This window comes from Zootoca vivipara, chromosome 3 (genome assembly GCF_963506605.1).
Source record: "Zootoca vivipara chromosome 3, rZooViv1.1, whole genome shotgun sequence".
In the NCBI taxonomy this organism is placed as follows: Eukaryota; Metazoa; Chordata; class Lepidosauria; order Squamata; family Lacertidae; genus Zootoca; species Zootoca vivipara.
In genome coordinates this window covers 71,729,737-71,748,151 of record NC_083278.1, presented here as the reverse complement: position 1 = coordinate 71,748,151, position 18,415 = coordinate 71,729,737, and the positions used below count along the sequence as shown (strand labels likewise).

Here is an 18,415-nt window from a genome sequence, read left to right as displayed (position 1 = left end):
TTACATGTCTGATAAACTGGATAGGGAAGCAGCAAGCTCTACTTCTCAACCCACATTGTTCGCTAGTCTGTTGCTACAGTAGTTCATCTGAATTACTCTCTACTGTGATGACCATAATTATGAAAAAGAAAAGCAACACCATGACTCAGAATGGGGAATGTTTTGTGAGTTGGAGAACTGGTGCTGACTTGCATATTCTGTTTGAATATGGGTAGCCAGGCATATAGTGGCATAGCTACTGTTGTGCTGTATGATTTGGCATCTGCTTTGCCAAATGTTCTGTTGTAGATACCCAAAAGGCAGAGGCATAAGCAGCGTCGCGACATGTTTTACACATATCTTCCAGTACATTAAGAATTAAATAAGGATAGTTTTGAGTGCCTATTGATTGTGGTGCAGATATCCCATTTATGAATGCTCAAATGATTATGTGTGCGCATTGAGGGATAATATGCTGAAAAATTAAGAGTGCAGTTCAAGTGCTGAAAGCCAGTGTTAGGAAGTGAGAGGCCTCAAAACACGGTGTTTCAGGCAGGGCACCAGCAGCTTTAAATCTGCTGGATCCAAAGCTCACCAGCTATGCCAGCCTTGGGTTGTCATAGTGAAGCAGAATGTGCCCCCCCAATTAACCATGGTTGGTGTGAGGTAATGGGGCTTGGGATACAGTGATGTATCTGCTGCTCCACTCTATTTCACTTCACTACTGCACTGCCCTAGTTAGGATTGTTTGGGTAAACCGCTCTGGCGGGAAGGTAAACGGCGTTTCTGTGCGCTGCTCTGGTTCGCCAGAAGCAGCTTAGTCACAGTGGCCACATGACCCGGAAGCTGTACGCCAGCTCCCTTGGCCAGCAAAGTGAGATGAGTGCCGCAACCCCAGAGTCATTCACGACTGGATCTAATGCTCAGGGGTCCCTTTACCATTTACTGCACTGCTCTCGTTAGGATTGATTGGGTAAACTGCTTTGGAAATCCCTTTCAGATGTACCACCGTGGGGGCTGTTGTGTTCTGCTGTTTACACACATCTGGCACACATCTGCTTGACTGGATTTCAGCCACCATCTTCAGTCCCTTGAGATGTAACTCATACCACACCATGCTTAGATGGCATGCTTTACTTCAGTATGCTTCTTACAAGTAACTTGAAAACATTGATTTGTACCCTGCTATTTATATTTGCTTGGAAGTAAATTTCAGTTAAGCATATTTCTAAATATTTGATGCTTAGATCACAATCTTAGTTAAAAGATTTTTTAAATGCTGGGTTGGCATCATTAGAGCTAAAACAACATTGCTATTATAAAAAATGGTCTGTCAGCAGTTCCATTTTAATCCCAATTTTCTTCTTGTATTTATAAAACGAATATAAAAATTCACTCTTGGCTAAAGCTTGGTAGTCAGAAGGGGGAAATGTTCCCAAATTTAATCTAAATAGATTCCACCTTCTAAGTTTCAGTAGTGCAAAACAGTTCTTGTGGTTTCCGATATTTCTTGTTAATCTATAAATCAAGGTTTTGAAAGCTTATTATTCTGTAATCCAGACTTTAGTTTTTATTTCAATGACATGAAACTAGATCATTCTCTTAGATGTCTGCTACAGAGATAATTTTAACAGAACCAACTCCATTAAAAAGTTGCATAAGCAGTCACATGGAGGAAAGAAAGTCCAAACAGCAGCTTTCTGCTGCTGTTGAAACCCATGTCTCCTGCTCCCGTCACATTAGTGATATGCAAGTGAGTACGCAGGTTCAGAACAGTTTGACATGGTGGGTAAAGTTTGGCTTGGCAAGGACATATTGTGGAACCACACCCTGGTTTACCTGTGGTATTAGTAGGAAGCATCTATCCTCATCTATTTGAGCTGGTTGTCCTTAACTTTTCCTTGTTTAGTTGCTTCACTGGTTATGCTTTCTCCACGGTTAAGAAACTGCAAGCTTTTTTAATGTTTGGAGTTCTGTTAATATATGTCCCCTTTCAGGTTATAAACATAGAAGCTGTTCAGCAAGATGGCACATGGAAAGGAGAGGGAGAACTCATTTTTGCAAGGTTTCCAAATAATACACACGACTGAGGTGTAGGGAAAATGTATGAAGTTGCCCTGAGGGTCACTTCACACTTCACTGTGGCTATGCCAGGTTTCCTGCAGGAAAGTGTGAAAGGAAGGTGCATATTTGTTCAACTTGATACTTGTGTACTGATATTTATGTGTCTGCCATTATGGTTTATGGTTATTTTTTTACACGCTTTCCCAGTCTGCGTCTGCATTAGAATTGTTTTTGGAGATTTTAATTGTTTTTTTTGTTTTTGTTTTGATTTTGTGCTCGCTGCCCTGGGCTCCTTTGGAATGGTAGGATAGATATTTAATCATAATAAGAGCTAAAAAAATACTAGGAAATAATGGAATAAATCCAGTACAGTCATAGACATTGTTTACATTGTGAATCAGCACTGTGGGTCCTACTTACAGTAATACTAGATATAGGATCAATTGAACTTTTCTGCTTGTAGTTCAGTTTACAATATGCAACGGAATTTGCATGGGGCCATTGGTAATCCTGTGTAAAATGCTCTTAAAGGTAAAGGTAAAGGGACCCATGACCATTAAGTCCAGTCGCGGACCACTCTGGGGTTGCGCGCTCATCTCGCTTTACTGGCTGAGGGAGCCGGCGTTTGTCTGCAGACAGCTTCCGGGTCATGTGGCCAGCATGACTAAGCAGCTTCTGGCGAACCAGAGCAGCACACAGAAAAGCTGTTTACCTTCCTGCTGGAGTGGTCCCTATTTATCTACTTGCACTTTGACGTGATTTCGAACTGCTAGGTTGGCAGGAGCTGGGACCGAGCAACGGGAGCTCACCCCGTCGCGGGGATTCGAACTGCCGACCTTCTGATTGGCAAGCCCTAGGCTCTGTGGTTTAGACCACAGCACCATCCACACTCTTGGCATCTATTTAATGGTGGTTGCCAGCTTCTGCGATACATAGAACATAAGTTGTGGTGTTCAATCACTGGAGAGTAAAGTTAATGTATTACATGGCTGCCTAATATATTTACTTGAGATGTTTTGGACTACAACTCTCATCAGCCCCAGACAGCATCAGCCCCAGACAGCATGGCCAGTGATAGTGTAAGTTGTATTTTAAAACACCTGGACAGCACTAGGTTGGGGAAGGTTGTTCTAGAGAAACAAGCCTGTAGGGAAAAGCTTCATAGGAAATAGAATGGTATTAGCAGCTATAGCAGCTTGGTGAGCTGCTTATGTGCAAGATTCTGATATAAGTGTCTAATGAAAGAAATGAAAAGAAGACCTCCCTATTAACACTTATTCAGAAACAATTATACACAAAGATGTCAACTTACTTTTTATATTGACTTGCTATGTCCATAGACCCTGATTTAACCTTGGACTTGAAGTAATTTACAGTCATGGTGGTAATTTCTTCTAAACAAAGGGTTGCTTCACTTCAATCCTGGGCAGATGACACAGAATTCACTGCATTTTATAATTTGCCAAGTTGTTTCAGCAATATATACAAGAGGTTTGGGGATTAAAGACACGTTGTGTGATATTGTAGTTGTTCCTCATGCCCTGTTTTGTCTTCCTGCTGTGCTTAAGCTCATTGGTTAAGCTACAGACAGCAGTCCGTCCTCAGTTCTGAATGTCTTTTCTTTTGTGGTTTTAAAGCAGTTCCTTAGAATGACTTTAGCATAGGTTTTGTGGTTTTCTGAGAGCCTGGTCTGATATAACACTTAACTTACTAAACTTCTGCAGTATTATTTGTAATACATGGATGCTTTGACTTCTTCTGGCTTTTCTTTTTCCTCTGTCAGCAAAGTGACTTCAAGTTATTTAAGTAGAGCACATTTTGAAGCTGTGGACACACACTCATATGGGGAGAGAAATTGGAGCTTGTTTTTATGGAAAATTGAAGATTACAATCCTAAATCAACTTTTGCCGTTTTGTAACATACATTAAAACTTTTAAGTAAAATGCTTAGTGGTAAAACTCGATGGCCACACTCCAGCAAGTCCCTTCAGATGGAAAAGCTTTGGAAGGCTGCTGTTAGAGGAATAAAAAAGATGAAATCCCACCGAAAGCAAAAGTGATATTTTTCTGGATCATAGCCTATAATAACTACATGTTGATGAGATAGATGAGATGCTGACTTTTACATCATATTAGTATAAGTCAGACAATCTCTTTTATGTAAAATTATCAGAGCAGCCTGAAGTTAATAAATCATTCATTTTTAATACAACATGATGCCCCAATTTTCCTTTTATAGTATCATTACGTATAAAATCCATAATTGTTTTATTGTTGGGCACAAAGGCCATGATCCAGCACAATTGTAAAGTGCACTCTTAAGCTTGTTATCGGTGGGCTTAAGCATACATCAGTCTCTGTTGGACTAGGGATACCAACAGAATTTCTTTGGTTCAGTATCCTTCTGGTAGGAAAATAGGTGGTAAGGGGACACCTAGCTACTTTAAATGAATGAAAACTTCCAGGGCTTGATGAGCTACACCCATAGGTACTAAAGGAGCTTGCAGATGTAATCCCAGAGCATCTGTCTATAATTTTTGAGATTTCTTGGAGAACAGGTGATGTCCTTGCAGACTGGAGGTGAGTAAATGTTGTCCCCATCTTCAGAAAAAAGGAGGGGGGAGTAGATCCAGGTAACTACTGACCAGTCAGCTTGATGTCAATACCAGTAAACATCCTAGAACAGATAATTAAACAAGCGGTCTGTGAGAACTTAGAAAAGTATGTTTTGATTACTAAGACACAGCATGGGTTTCTCAAAAACAAGTCATACCAGACGATTCTCTTTTTTTTTAAAAAAATTCAAGCTTGGTGGATCAGGGAAATGCTGTGGACGTAGTATACAGTACCTTGATTTCAGTTTGGCTTTTGACAAAGTCCTCCATGATTTTCTTGTGGAGTAGCTGGTAAAATGTGGGCTGGATGAGGTAACTGTTACGTGGATTTGTAGCTGGTTGACTGACCAAACCCAAAGAGTGGTTCCTCATCATCCTGGAAGAAAGTGACAAGTGGGGTGCTGCAGGGATTTGTCCTGGGCCAACAACTTCGAGGAAATAATTGAGGGGTGCTCATCCACTTTTCAGATGACACCAAACTAGGAGGTTGCTAATGCTGCAGGAGACAGAATGTCTAGAGGGCTGTCATGTGTACGATGGAGCAAGCTTGTTTTCTCTTGCTCTGGTCGTGGACTCTCCTTCCTTGGAGGTTTTAAAGCAGAACTTGGATGGCCATTGGTTATGAATGCTTTAGCTGAGATTCCTGTGTTGTAGGACGTCCCTTCCAACTCCACAATTCCATGATTCTATAATCCTCCAATGCTGCTTATGTATATATGGATCACAGCTAACAGCTTGCACAATACTATTCAATGTCTCTGAGGCTGAACAGGAATATAAATCTAGGTTTCCCAGTTCAAAGCCCTACATTAGCCAAGGAATCACACTGTCTCTTAAATTAAAGTAACTATCATAAATATAATTGCTGGCTCTTCCTTACCAGTCACTTAGAGGTAGTCATTTCATCATGCTACAGCAGACAGAGAGAAGGGAAGACAGCTCCTCCTCCTGTCTGTGCTGAGACCAGCTGCCTTTGAGTCTACCTTAATTGTCATTTAGTAGCAACCATTCCATCAGGCTACCTGAACTGTTAACTTCCCAGTTGCTCATTATAGAAACTATTACTAGGAATTGGTACCTAAGTTTGCTTTTTTCCTCTTCCCTACTCGTCCCCCTCTCTCTTTTGCGTTGTGTCTTTTAGATTGTAAATATGAGAGCAGGAAGTGCCTTGTTTTTACTAGTTATGTAAGCCACTCTAAGAGCCGTTTTGGCTGAACAACAGGATAAAAATGCTCTAAATAAATAAATAAAATGTAACTAAATATTAGCAATTGCCACAAACTATTTGAGGTTCTCTGTCTGAAGTTGTGCATGTTGATGCATATTTGTAACCTCATTCTAAAAATGTGCATATACCTTTAGCGGGAAATGGTAGTATAGTTTTAGTTCTCGTGTTAAGGACTAAGTTGCATTGATTGTAACTATGTTAGAGACAAGCATTTGACTCTTATCCATGTTAAGCATGGAATCTTCTGCAGAAAAATAATAAAAAGCTTTTATTGTCCTAGCTGTGACTTTCACACTAAGTATTATCTTATGCACCAAAATGCATATGGCTGGAATATGAATTCAGCAGTAGCTTTGAGTGTCAGATAATATCTAATGCAGGGGTAGTCAACCTTTTTTATACCTACCACCCACTAATGCATCTTTCTTGATGGTAAAAATTCCTTACCGCCCACCAGTGCTCGATGGAAGGAGGATTCAGCTTGTGCCGTAGAACCCCCTACTGCTCACCTAGAATCCTGAAATGCCCACTAGTGGGTGGTAGGGACCAGGTTGACAACCCTTGATCTAATGTATGCCGAAGAATTGAGACACCAGTTTGCCATCTTGGAATAATTATGCACAGAGTAAGATATGCTATCTTATCTATCCTTCCACTGATGAAAGTGCAGGATATTATTTATGCAGAGATAACTTAGTCTGCTGCTGAAACCAAACATCATCCAGTAAAGAGCCTTACAATTACTTCGAAATAACATTGATTCCAAAGCAGTTGAAGATGCAGCTGCCATTGTGCTGAATATACCTTTCAGATGATTAATAGAGCAACAATGCCTGGTGAATGAGGACAGCTTCTTTCACTACAGGGATCTGAAACACATATACCCATCTCTATTTTATGAAGAGAATCTTGGAGGTTGCTTTTCATGATGATTTTTGACACAGAAAAGGTTCATGGAGAGGAGTAGCCTTGCAAATCTGTGTTTTAGTTGTGATCCCTGCATTGCAGGGAGTTGCATTAGATGACCCTTGGAGTTCCTTCAAACTCTACGGTCCTATGATTCTTTGAAATCTGGAGCTAATTTGGGGCAATAACATTTAATAACAGCCCTTTGGGAAGACCTTTGGCAGGAACTATTATTTTGACTAACTTGGGAGAGAGCTATTCAGTTGGTTAGAGCTTGGTGCTGATAATGGCAAGGTTGCAGGTTTGATCCCCGTATGGGACAACTGCATATTCCTGCATTGCAGGGGGTTGGACTAGATGATCCTTCCAACTTTCCAATTTTATTTGTTAGAGGACAAGGGCATGAAAGAGGAACTTTGCCTGTGGTATTCAAAGGAGTGGTAACGCCTCCTTGAACTGGAGGGCCCCTTAAACTGGCAAATAGTACTTGCTTGTAACCTTTTAAATGTGTTTTTAAATGGTTTTTATATATTCATTATAAATATTTCATACTTTAATGAAAAAAGCATTTAAGGGAAAATGCAAATATATGTATAGTAAATTTAAATAATGATGAATTCTGATAAATCAAAAAGTGCCTTCTCCATGATAAAAGAAAGATTTGTGGCACCTTAAAATACTAACTGATTTATTATGGCATAAGCTTACATGGATTACAGTCCACTTCATAAGAAGCATGAAGTGTTATCCTAAGTTGCAGGTACATATATACCCTGTTTCTCATATTTTAAGACATACCCATAAAATAAGCCATAGCAGGATTTTTAAGCATTCAAGGAATATAAGCCATACCCCGAAAATAAGACATAGTGATAGGCGCAGCAGCAATGCTGGCCGCGGCAGGAGGAGGAGGAAAAAAATAAGACATCCCTTGAAAATAAGCCATAGTGTGTTTTTTGAGGAAAAAATAAATATAAGACATGTCTTATAATATGAGAAACACGGTACATATGAAGGGGCAGGAATTGTAGGCAGTGAGGTCAGGAGGAAGTCCACTTACCTTAATTGGTGGGTGGTTTAGCAGCCAGACCATGGGCCCCATGGTGATCTGGCAGGGGCCAGGGTTTGGTTGGCCGCCTCCTGACAATTTGCTGTATACCACTTGCGAGGTTTTTTAAATTTATATTGTATTTATTTATATTTATGTATTATATATTATGTTATTACAACCTGTTTTGCAGGTAATTTTAAAGGCTGGGTTGAATATCTGTTGACTAAAGATTAGAACATTTCCCAGTTATTTACATCAGCAATTGTGAGAACTAGATATTTTGCTCAGAGTGGATCTATTGAAATTAATGGATCTAACTTAGTCATGTCCATTCATTTCAATGGGGTTTCACCAGTAAAATTGAGTTGAATACCCAGGTGGCGCTGTGGTTAAACCACTGAGCCTAGGGCTTGCTGATCAGAAGGTCGGCGGTTCGAATCCCTGTGACGGGGTGAGCTCCCGTTGCTTGGTCCCAGCTCCTGCCAACCTAGCAGTTCGAAAGCACGTCAAAATGCAAGTAGATAAATAGGAACCGCTACAGCAGGAAGGTAAACGGCTTTTCCATGTGCTGCTCTGGTTTGCCAGAAGCGGCTTTGTCATGCTGGCCACATGACCTGGAAGCTGTACGCCGGCTCCCTTGGCCAATAATGCGAGATGAGCGTGCAACCCCAGAGTCGGTCACGACTGGACCTAATGGTCAGGGGTCCCTTTACCTTTACCTTTACCACCTAAGAACCCTGACAATTTAAATAGCAATCCTGCATATACTTGCCTGGAAGTATGCCCTGTTGAACTCGTATCTGATGAAGTGTGCATGCACACGAAAGCTCATATCAAAATTAAAACTTAGTTGGTCTTTAAGGTGCTACTGAAGGAATTTTTTTTATCCCGTTGAACTCAGTGAGACTTCCTTCTGAGTAGACACAAATAGAATTGCACTGTAAATGAGATCAATAGGAATTCATAGAATATTTGTATGAAATGGCTATAAACTATTAATGGCAAGGGCTCAGAGTTACTACTTTGTAAGAAAACACAACATTGGTAATACCAGATCTTATTTCTTCTAATATTTATATGACCTTTACCAGGAAGGAAAATATCCCTTTGTCAATGCCAACTACAGTATTGGAAGACATCTCAATTCTCATTGCCAATACTTTCCACATTTGGTATACTGGGAACAACCTCTTAGTTTCTTCCTAATAATTTTCCTACCAACACTTTACTTCAGCATTGTCTGTGTTTTAGCTTCTGTTAATGTGAATGCATTTGTTTATTTTGCTTGTGACATAATACCTCTAATTTGGTGATTCAAGCAACTAGCCTTCTCAGAAGCTGTTGCTGCAGTAAGTGAAAGTTGTTGCAAACAAGTGAAATTGTTCAGCCTTTGCTAAGATGTCTATACAATTTTTAGTGCAATTTCCTTAATGGATATAATCTCTTGCATAGGATTCAGCAATTTTAAACTAATGTTTTGCAGGGATCAGCTTTTAGCAGTCAGCAATATGAAGCTTACAATCTTTTCTTAACAACAGCCATTGGTGATGGTATCAAGCTCTGGGATTTGAGAACACTGAGGTAACAACAGTTTATTTGTCTGAGCCTGTGTGCAAATGCTAACTGTGACAAAAGTGGTTGGATTGTCACTAGGCACTATGAATCTAGGATAATCTCTGTTTTTGTGAACAGTGAAGCCCATTTTTTCTCCTCATGTTCAATTTATATATTTCTTTTTCCATCATGTTTATGTGAATTCTTTTTAACATTTACGTGTATGCATATGCCTAGATATGTACTGAAGATTCTGCAAATTTATGTTTTGTATAGAATAACAGTTACAGTCCAAAGCACCAGTAGACTCTATAGTATATAGAATCAGATTCTATTTTTACCCTAAATCATCCTTTTCCAACCTGAAGCCTTCCAACCTGAAGTTTTGGACTACAGCTTCCATCTGTCCTGACCATTGACCATGCCGGTTGGAGCTAATGGAGTCCAAAACATCTAGAGCAGGCACCCCCAAACTGTGGCCCTCCAGATGTTTTGGCCTACAACTCCCATGATCCCTAGCTAACAGGACCAGTGGTCAGGGAAGATGGGAATTGTAGTCCAAAACATCTGGAGGGCCGAAGTTTGGGGATGCCTGATCTAGAGGATGCTAGATTGAGGAAGGCTGCTGGGCAGAGCAATCCCAACCAGTCAATTATTCCAGAAGTCAGATGTGTTAGTATATGTTCTTTGTAAATTTAAACTGCATCCTAATGACTCCTCACCATTTGGGAGAGATTAGGTTGTGGCATATCCTGCTACCCCACACGCCTGATTGAATTGATCTTCAGCTGGTGTAAGTGACTTACCCTGGTATATCTACTTACACTGGCTGAGAGAAAACCTTGTTGCCATAAGGTCAGAAGGCAAAAGTTATGCCAGTGTAAAGGGCAAACACAGTGCTTGTTAAGAGTGGGAAATGAGAGTGTCACAGCCAGGGAGGGTTATGCTGCATCCTAACTCCATTCATTGGTTCCACCCACAGAGTTCGGTGTACACCATAAAAAATGCAAGTATAACTGACATTTAAGCCATGAGTGTCAATGGAAGGCCAGAAAATGAAGATTTACACTCCTCCCCCACAGCCAGGAGCAGTTAAGATGCAGCTTAATTTACACAAGAGGTGTTGGTGTATATATGTTACATTTCTTCAACATTTTAAAAAAATCTGTTTTCCTGTTTTAAATTGCCCTGTGGTTTATGCAGTGGGCAATATATAAATAACTTAAATAAGTAAATAAACCTGCATCTTGGTAGATTAGGATTGCTCTGCCCAAATGCAGGAACATTTTTTTAATACAGGTGCACGTAACCAGGGAGATGGTTTAAGTCACATTTTAAAATGTATATACTGTATATTTAAAAGCACATGTGGAGGTGAATCCTATTCTAAAGCAACAGAACTTGGGAATTAAGTAATGAAACACACCCTTTTAATCTTGAAAATCTATTTCATTTTATCTGACTTGAAAAGCATTTCATATGCAAATCAGAGCAGAAGAACAGGAAAAACATATATGGGGAGAACAGTATAAATTATTGAATTGTAGAGTATGTAGAAGTGAAGTGTGTTTGAAAAACTGCTTTGGAAGAATGTGGTGGCCAGCTTAATATCAGTTGATTTTTTGGTTATTGTTTTATAATTTAATCTTATCTTTTTTTAGAGTGTTTGTAAAAACGTGCCAAACTATAAAGTTTTATTACCCCTACCAAATGTCAAAAAGTAATAAAATGAGATACTTTGGGGGTTGGACTCTGTTACATCCTTATGTTTTTGCAATCAACTGGTCTAACTACAATTCATGAAAAATGAAAAATTGGAAAGTTTTTCACAGGTCACTTATCTGCTGCCTCCTTTTCAAACATTAATTTAAGTAAAGCAGTTGAATGGTAAAATAGTTAAAAGTAAAATCTGGGTAAGCAGTTTAACTGTATTGTAGCTAATGGCCTTGCTGTATGATGTGTTATTAATGTTGTCAGGTCTTTTTTATAAGAGTCTTTCTTTCCGCTCCTGTTTTTTGTTTTCTACTCCCTTATTTCTGTTTCCACACTGTCTATTTCAGCGGCATTAGTTGATTTGATGTGATGTCATAGTGAGTTTGTGTTAGTTGGTGGGCTATATCCCCAGCAGTCATTGACTTAGTGGGCTTAATATCCACTGTATGCTTAGAGGGCTTGTAGAGACTTTAGACCCTGATTTATAATTCTATAAATTCTGTGGGCCTTCAATGTGAAAATACTGATCTCCACTAGCCCATCTTTAGTGTACTGTTGAATGAAATATTCAGAGGTTGTGAACCTTCTTCTAATGCATGATTAATCATAGAAGCAATTTGTTTATTTTTTTTAAAGAAGTAGTACTTTATTTATTTAATTAAACCCTTTCTGAAGGTGTGAACGTCATTACAAAGGTCATAGTAGCCGCTGTCACCCCTGTGGAATCGCTGTTTCTCCTTGTGGACAATTCATTGCCTGTGGATCTGAAGATAAATGTGTATGTATTAGTAGTTTATTTCTAGTGTATATATGCTATTGTAAATACAGAAAGTTTTGTGACCTCTTATAGCTTTTTAATCTTACAGGAATTTGGAATTGTTGGCCTTTTAATTGTTTCTTTTCTTTTTTTACCTGAACTAAATTCCATCACATCTGTGTGTTTATTTGGATTTTGGAACTTGTTGTATATTTCACAAGTTAGCTATACTATTTTATTATTTCATGGAGAGGATGCATCTGTTTATATGAAACTACACCTATGTCTGGTAAATCCAGGTGTGAGTCTGGAGAGTAGGTAGAAAGATGAAGACCAGGACTAAGGGAAATTGAAATTTGAATATTGTGAAAACATAGGCTGCCATTTCAGCTTTCCATGCAGGGAATGGGGAAAGAAAGTTTTAAGCAAGTTTTGAAAGCTTTTCCCTAGATACAGTATATACAAGACTATAGTGTAAAAAATAAAATGAAAAACAGCACATTAAAAGATAAGATGTTGTGGTTTAGGCTATACATGTTCTTGAGGAGTAATTACATGTGCTCTGAAGTATGGGAAGGGGCTGGGATACCCCTATGAGGAAACTGAGCCTGGCAAGATATCTATTTTAGTATTTATGTAATTAGGAGGAATGTTCTGTGGTTTTCCTCAGTATATTTGGGGAACAATAATACAATTGAGGATGCTCCTCAAGGTGGTGATGGCTGATAATTCACTTCTACCTCTTTTCGGCTGGAGCATGCCCTGCATCCTGAGTTTTGCCTCTTGTAATTACTGTTTGCCAACCCAGATTAAGTGGGAATAGCCTCCTGTTCACCCAATATGGATTTTATTATGTGATTCTGTGCAGAAGGGTCTCCCTCCCATCTCCCCATCAATTCTGTTGGCCAACAGTGATATTATTATTGACTCTAAATAGTGGAATCTAGAAACAAATCTGTTATATAAGCTTCCTCTTTCCTGTTAAGTTTGCAACGATTGTTTTTGTGACATACGTAGTTCCATTTAGAGAGTTTAGTGCTTCACCTCTTCTTTTTAAGGAATGTGTAATGAATATGAAGCCAAAAGAAGCAATAAAAGTAGGGTTATTAATCATAAACTGCCTTCCACAGGTGTTGGAAGGGGAAGAATATGTGTTTGCTGCACTGCTTAAAAACAAAATGGAAACCATATTCCCTCTTGATTCAAGGACATGTTACTGTAAACAAGAGTTTCAGGTGCTTAGCCTCCTGTTTCCTCCTTGTAAAAATAGGTTGGGGAGCTATAAACTAAGAGTTCTCCATTCTCCAAACCATTCCTGAGGAAGCCTCACCGCTCTACCACCCGTTCACTTTGGGAGGCTACAGGGGGCTGCAGCTAAGAAGAGGGGTGTAAAAGTGCTCTTCTATTTGCAGTTTGTTGAACCCAAGCTATTATTTTAATTCTACTGTAGTGTTGTAGCCTTAGCTCTATGAATGTTGTGAATTATAAAAGTACCACAAAAGAATTCAGGAAACTAAGTGTTTCATGGGGAGGAGGGTTGGAGAATAAAATTACAGCAGAATCCTAACCGTGCCTACACAGAAGTAAGCCCTACTGAATTCGATGGGGCCGACTCCCAAGATAAGTCTAGTTAGAATTGCCACCTCAGTTGCTAGTTGGTTTAGTTAATTATATGCCACCTTTCTCTAAGGTGAAAGTATACATAGGATTCCCAGGTGGTCCACCATCTGAGCACTGACCAAACTCAGACCTATTTAACTTTACCATGGTAGTTCTTCTTCTTCTTCATTTCATTTATAAATTGCTTCCTGAAGTGATTTACTGTTGTCTCATGCCTTCAGACCATACTCTGGGAGTTAAGTTGACAGTGTGCTTGTGTCTGGTTCCAAAATTTACACACACTTAAATAATGGATAGGAGCATTCTGGATGACCTTCACCTTGTCCTGGGACCTGAGAGGTCATCCATGACATGCATAGTGATGTTAAACTCTCGAGAATATTCTCACCTCACGCAGACTGTTAATATCCTATTTTTTTGGCCAGAGGAATGAGAATTATTAACATTACAGAGAATAAAAGTAATGCTTGGAAGAAGCCAAAAAGAACAAATATGTCCAGCATGAAGTACAAATGTGTATCATGAACACTGAAAACTGGGATATGAAAGTAGGCTATACAGTGGTACCTCTACTTACGAATAACTCTACTTACGAACGGAGCTCCGTCCGCCATCTTGGATGCTGTTTAGATAGGATTTTCCTAATTACGAACTTTTAGATAGGGTTGCTTTGACTTACGAATTTTTTCTCCCAATGCATTCCTATGGGATTCGACTTACAATTTTTTTCGACTTAAGAATGTGCGTTCGGAACGCATTGAATTCGTAAGTAGAGGTACCACTGTACTTCTGAAAAGTATGCCTTGTTTCTTGATTGTTTCATTGGAGGTTTAGGCCAGAATAGTACCGGTATATGATAACGGTGGCTTAAAATACTGGTTGTCACCAAACACCTGTAAAAGGGGGGCTTAGGGATTATTTCAAGTGGGAAAATGGCAGGCCAAGGAGGAGTGCTGAACCTTTTCTTTGCTTGCTGCTTTTCCTCTGGCAGTGTCATGGTGACCCCTGAATTCCTTGAGGACCCTGGCCTTCCAGTGACCCAAGATTTGGCTGAGCAAGGCTTTGGGAATGGCTCCCCACCAGGTTGACTTCTAGGAGATGCCCTGGAAGGACCTTCAGGATAGCTTCCTGACCCACCTCTGGCAGATGAGTCCCCAGTCAAGTCAAGGGAAGGTTGAGGCATCCCCCTCCAAAATAGTGCTAGGAGGCATCCCCCTCCAAAATGGTGCTAGGAGTCATCCCCCTCCAAAATGGTGCTAGGAGTCATCCCCCTCCAAAATGGTGCTAGGAGGTCCAAGCCCAGGCAGCTGTTGGTCAACAGAGTACACACCTGAGAGTCTAGTTTCACTGCTTGACTCTTGAGTAAAGGACTTCTTGAGAGTAATGGCAATCCTCAGGAGAAAGGGCTTTTAGAACAGACTCGACTATGTGCATCTGGTGTTGGTTATGTAACATTCCTTCAGCTCTTGCTCCTGGAATCTTCTGACTGTCTCCTAGCTGCCAACCTCTAGATCTTGTGCTTGACCTCTGCTTTATACTGCTCGGTGCTACCGTGTTTCTCATATTATAAGACATGTCTTATATTTATTTTTTCCCTCAAAAAACACACTATGGCTTATTTTCAAGGGGTGTCTTATTTTTTTCCTCCTCCTCCTGCCGCGGCCCACATTGCTGCTGCGCCTATCACTATGTCTTATTTTTGGGGTATGGCTTATATTCCTTGAATGCTTAAAATCTTGCTATGGCTTATTTTATGGGTATGTCTTAAAATATGAGAAACAGGGTATCATGTTTTGGACCTGAGTCTGCAGCAGACCCTGTTGTGCAGTCTTGCCCTACTCCAGCTTAAGGACTAAAACCTACACTGGCTGAAGTCGGAAAGGCAGACTGTTTCCTCTGCTGCTTTGACAACCTTCTGTTTTCCAATTGAAATCACACATGATTTACATTATCATAGAATCATAGAATTGGAAGAGACCACAAGGGCCATCCAGTCCAACCCCCTGCCAAGCAGGAAACACCATAAAAGCATTCTTGACATATGCCTGTCAAGCCTCTGCTTAAAGACCTCCAAACATTAGTTTGACAGGAACCAGTGTTTGAAGAACTGCCACTGTAATGCAGTTAGGATTGGAGATGGTATAATCCTTAACCATTGTTAAGGCCAGGGATGAGAATTGATTCCACGGAGATAAGTGGCATGTGATTCCATAACCTGCTTCTGATCCCTTAACCATGATGTAAGCATTGGGGTGCTGCATTCTGTTGGTAGGTCAATAGAATTATTAAACAAAATTCCATGTTCGTTGTCTGAGAATCAGCTGACTGGGTTGAAGTTGCCATTTAGTTTCTCCTAAAGTGACATGTTTTTGTATTGCACAAGTGAAACATTTAAGAAAGTGCTTCAATAACACTGAAGCAGTGCTTCAGTAACATTTTCTGACTGTGTGTATGTTTTTCCAAAATTCATAGTTAACATGCCCATTGATCATCCTCTAAGGCAGTGATGGCCAAACTTGGCCCTCCAGCTGTTTTGGGACTACAGTTCCCATCATCCCTGCCCACTGGTCCTGTTAGCTAGGGATGATGGGAGCTGTAGTCCCAAAACAGCTGGAGGGCCAAATTTGGCCATCACTGCTCTAAGGTTTCTGACTGCACATGCAGAGAGGAGCTGCAAGCCTGTATTCAGCGATACACAGTGTCATTCTGTGTGTTTACCCCATCTTCAGCCTCTTGTTACAATGTTATAGAATATTAAACTAGAAAATGGATGGTAACTGGACACATCTTCAACGTATGTAATATTATAGTGTCCCTGCTCAGCTCACAGAGCTGGTGTATTTCATTATCTATCTATCTATAGAATTTATATCTAGGTGCTTCTTTTTTGTAGCCCTAATATAATGACACTAGCAAATTCTCCTTTGAACCTAATTGCTTTTGAAAATGTGCTGAGAAAAATCTGTACATTTCCAATAAAAGGAAACAGAAGTAGGTGTGAGGTTACATACTCAGGAAGGCCATATGGATGTGAATAGTAGAAGTAAACTATTTTTACTTCTAGCTGAACTGGAGCAAAGATGAAAAGGAAATATCAGTAGTTTCTGAATCAGTCATTTTTATTATTAGGAATAGGGTTAAATATGAAAAAGTGAATTTACTTTGGCTTTAGTAAATTAGATTTATATGCACATGTGAATTTTCACTATTTGTCCATTTCCTTCATGGCTCTTTTCCTCTCTTTATAACTTGACGTTTTAAGGAAATGTGTAACTTCTACCACTAAATTCACATACCTGATGGATTTTCAGAGTAACTGCTTTTCATTTAGTATTTTCCAGAAAATTTAGTATTTCAGAATTTCTTACTGGTTAGTAATGATTGTAGAACAACATGTGATTTTATCATTGGTTGTAAATCACTTTGAGAGGTCTTTTTTTTTTAAGCAGGAAGCGATACATAAATTTCATAAACCTAAACCTAACTAATCAAGAGGTGGGGTCAGAAAACTACTGAGTGGAAACCAAGAGGAAGGAGAGCCTCATGATCTTACTAGTGGTTATCTGTTGTGTATAGCCCAAACAACCCCATGTTGGTGGAATTTCACAAGGCCTTTGAAAAGGCTGGGCTTCACAAGCCTTTGAAAAGGCTTTGCACTTATCCATGAAAGGTACTAATAGTGCTCTATCAGCTTATCTTGGTGAAAATCATGTCATTGTAAAAAAAAAAAAAGATGGAAAAGCAGTTTAATATTTTTGTTACTTGAGATATTACTAACATTACAGTTATATTTATATATTGTAAATATAATAATAATACATTTTATTTATACCCCACCCTCCCCATCCAAGACCGGGCTCAGGGCAGCTAACACCGAACACAAAACCATTAATTAAAATACAGCTTAAAAACAAGATTAAATGCATTAAAATTAAAATGCAGCCTCATCGGAAAAAGGGGGAGCGGATCAAGTTGATTCCAGGCCAAAGGCCAGGTGGAACAACTCTGTCTTACAGGCCCTGCGGAAAGAAATCAAATCCCGCAGGGCCCTGGTCTCATGAGATAGAGCGTTACACCAGGCTGGAGCCAATGTTGAAAAGGCCCTGGCTCTGGTTGAGGCTAATTGTGACTTCCTTAGGGCCTGGGATCTCTAAGGTGTTGGTATTTATGGTCCTTAAGGTCCTCCGCGGGGCATATTGGGAGAAGCGATCCTGTAGGTACGGGGGTCCTAGGCCGTGAAGGGCTTTAAAGGTCAAAACCAGCACCTCAAATCCTGTACTCCACTGGGAGCCAGTGCAGCTGGAAAAGCACTGGATGAGTATTGTATATTGTAACCTAAAGTGTGATAAAAATGAGTCTGTAAATACTTTTCATTCTGACCAGACTTAAATTTGATTCAGTGATTGAAATTTATATAATGATTTTATTTTACACTACTGAACCCTGCTTCTTCTTGTTTTTTCAAAATGCAGGACACATTAGGTGCTTCTGACAGCTTTAATTGTGTGTTATTTCTTTCAGGCATATATATATGAGATGCATGCAAGCACTTATTCCCATAAGTTGACTGGACACACAGAATCTGTCATCAATGTGGCTTTTAACCCTTCATCTCCTCAGGTATTTTTCTTTGTTTCTCATTTATGAATTTTAATTTCTAATTGCTTTCAGTATTAATCAGATACTGATTTTCCTCCACTGCTTTCCCTTATGCCATCGTATTTTCTGTTATTAATATCATTAAGGGTCAATTATATTTGCCTTAGATATTAATGTTTGTGTAATGACTTTTCTACTGAAGTGCGTCTTTCTCCAATTTTATATTCATTTAGCTGTCAGGTAAAAACCACACCTTTTGTCAGGTTTTAAGAGGCTAAGTTATGTCATTTTCATGGTGCAGCTAATTACATTATTTATATATCTAATCG

At 39.5% G+C, this 18,415-nt stretch overlaps 1 protein-coding gene across 1 annotated transcript in view; it reads left to right on the top strand.

Annotated features, from left to right (window-relative positions):
* WDR27 (WD repeat domain 27) overlaps window positions 1-18,415 on the top strand; it is an 80,150-nt gene that overhangs the window by 32,275 nt on the left and 29,460 nt on the right. The window contains exons 23-25 of the mRNA XM_060272834.1: window positions 9,327-9,424; window positions 11,786-11,888; window positions 18,009-18,107. Of these exons, the coding sequence (XP_060128817.1) occupies window positions 9,327-9,424; window positions 11,786-11,888; window positions 18,009-18,107 (300 nt within the window). The remainder of the gene's footprint in view (window positions 1-9,326; window positions 9,425-11,785; window positions 11,889-18,008; window positions 18,108-18,415) is intronic.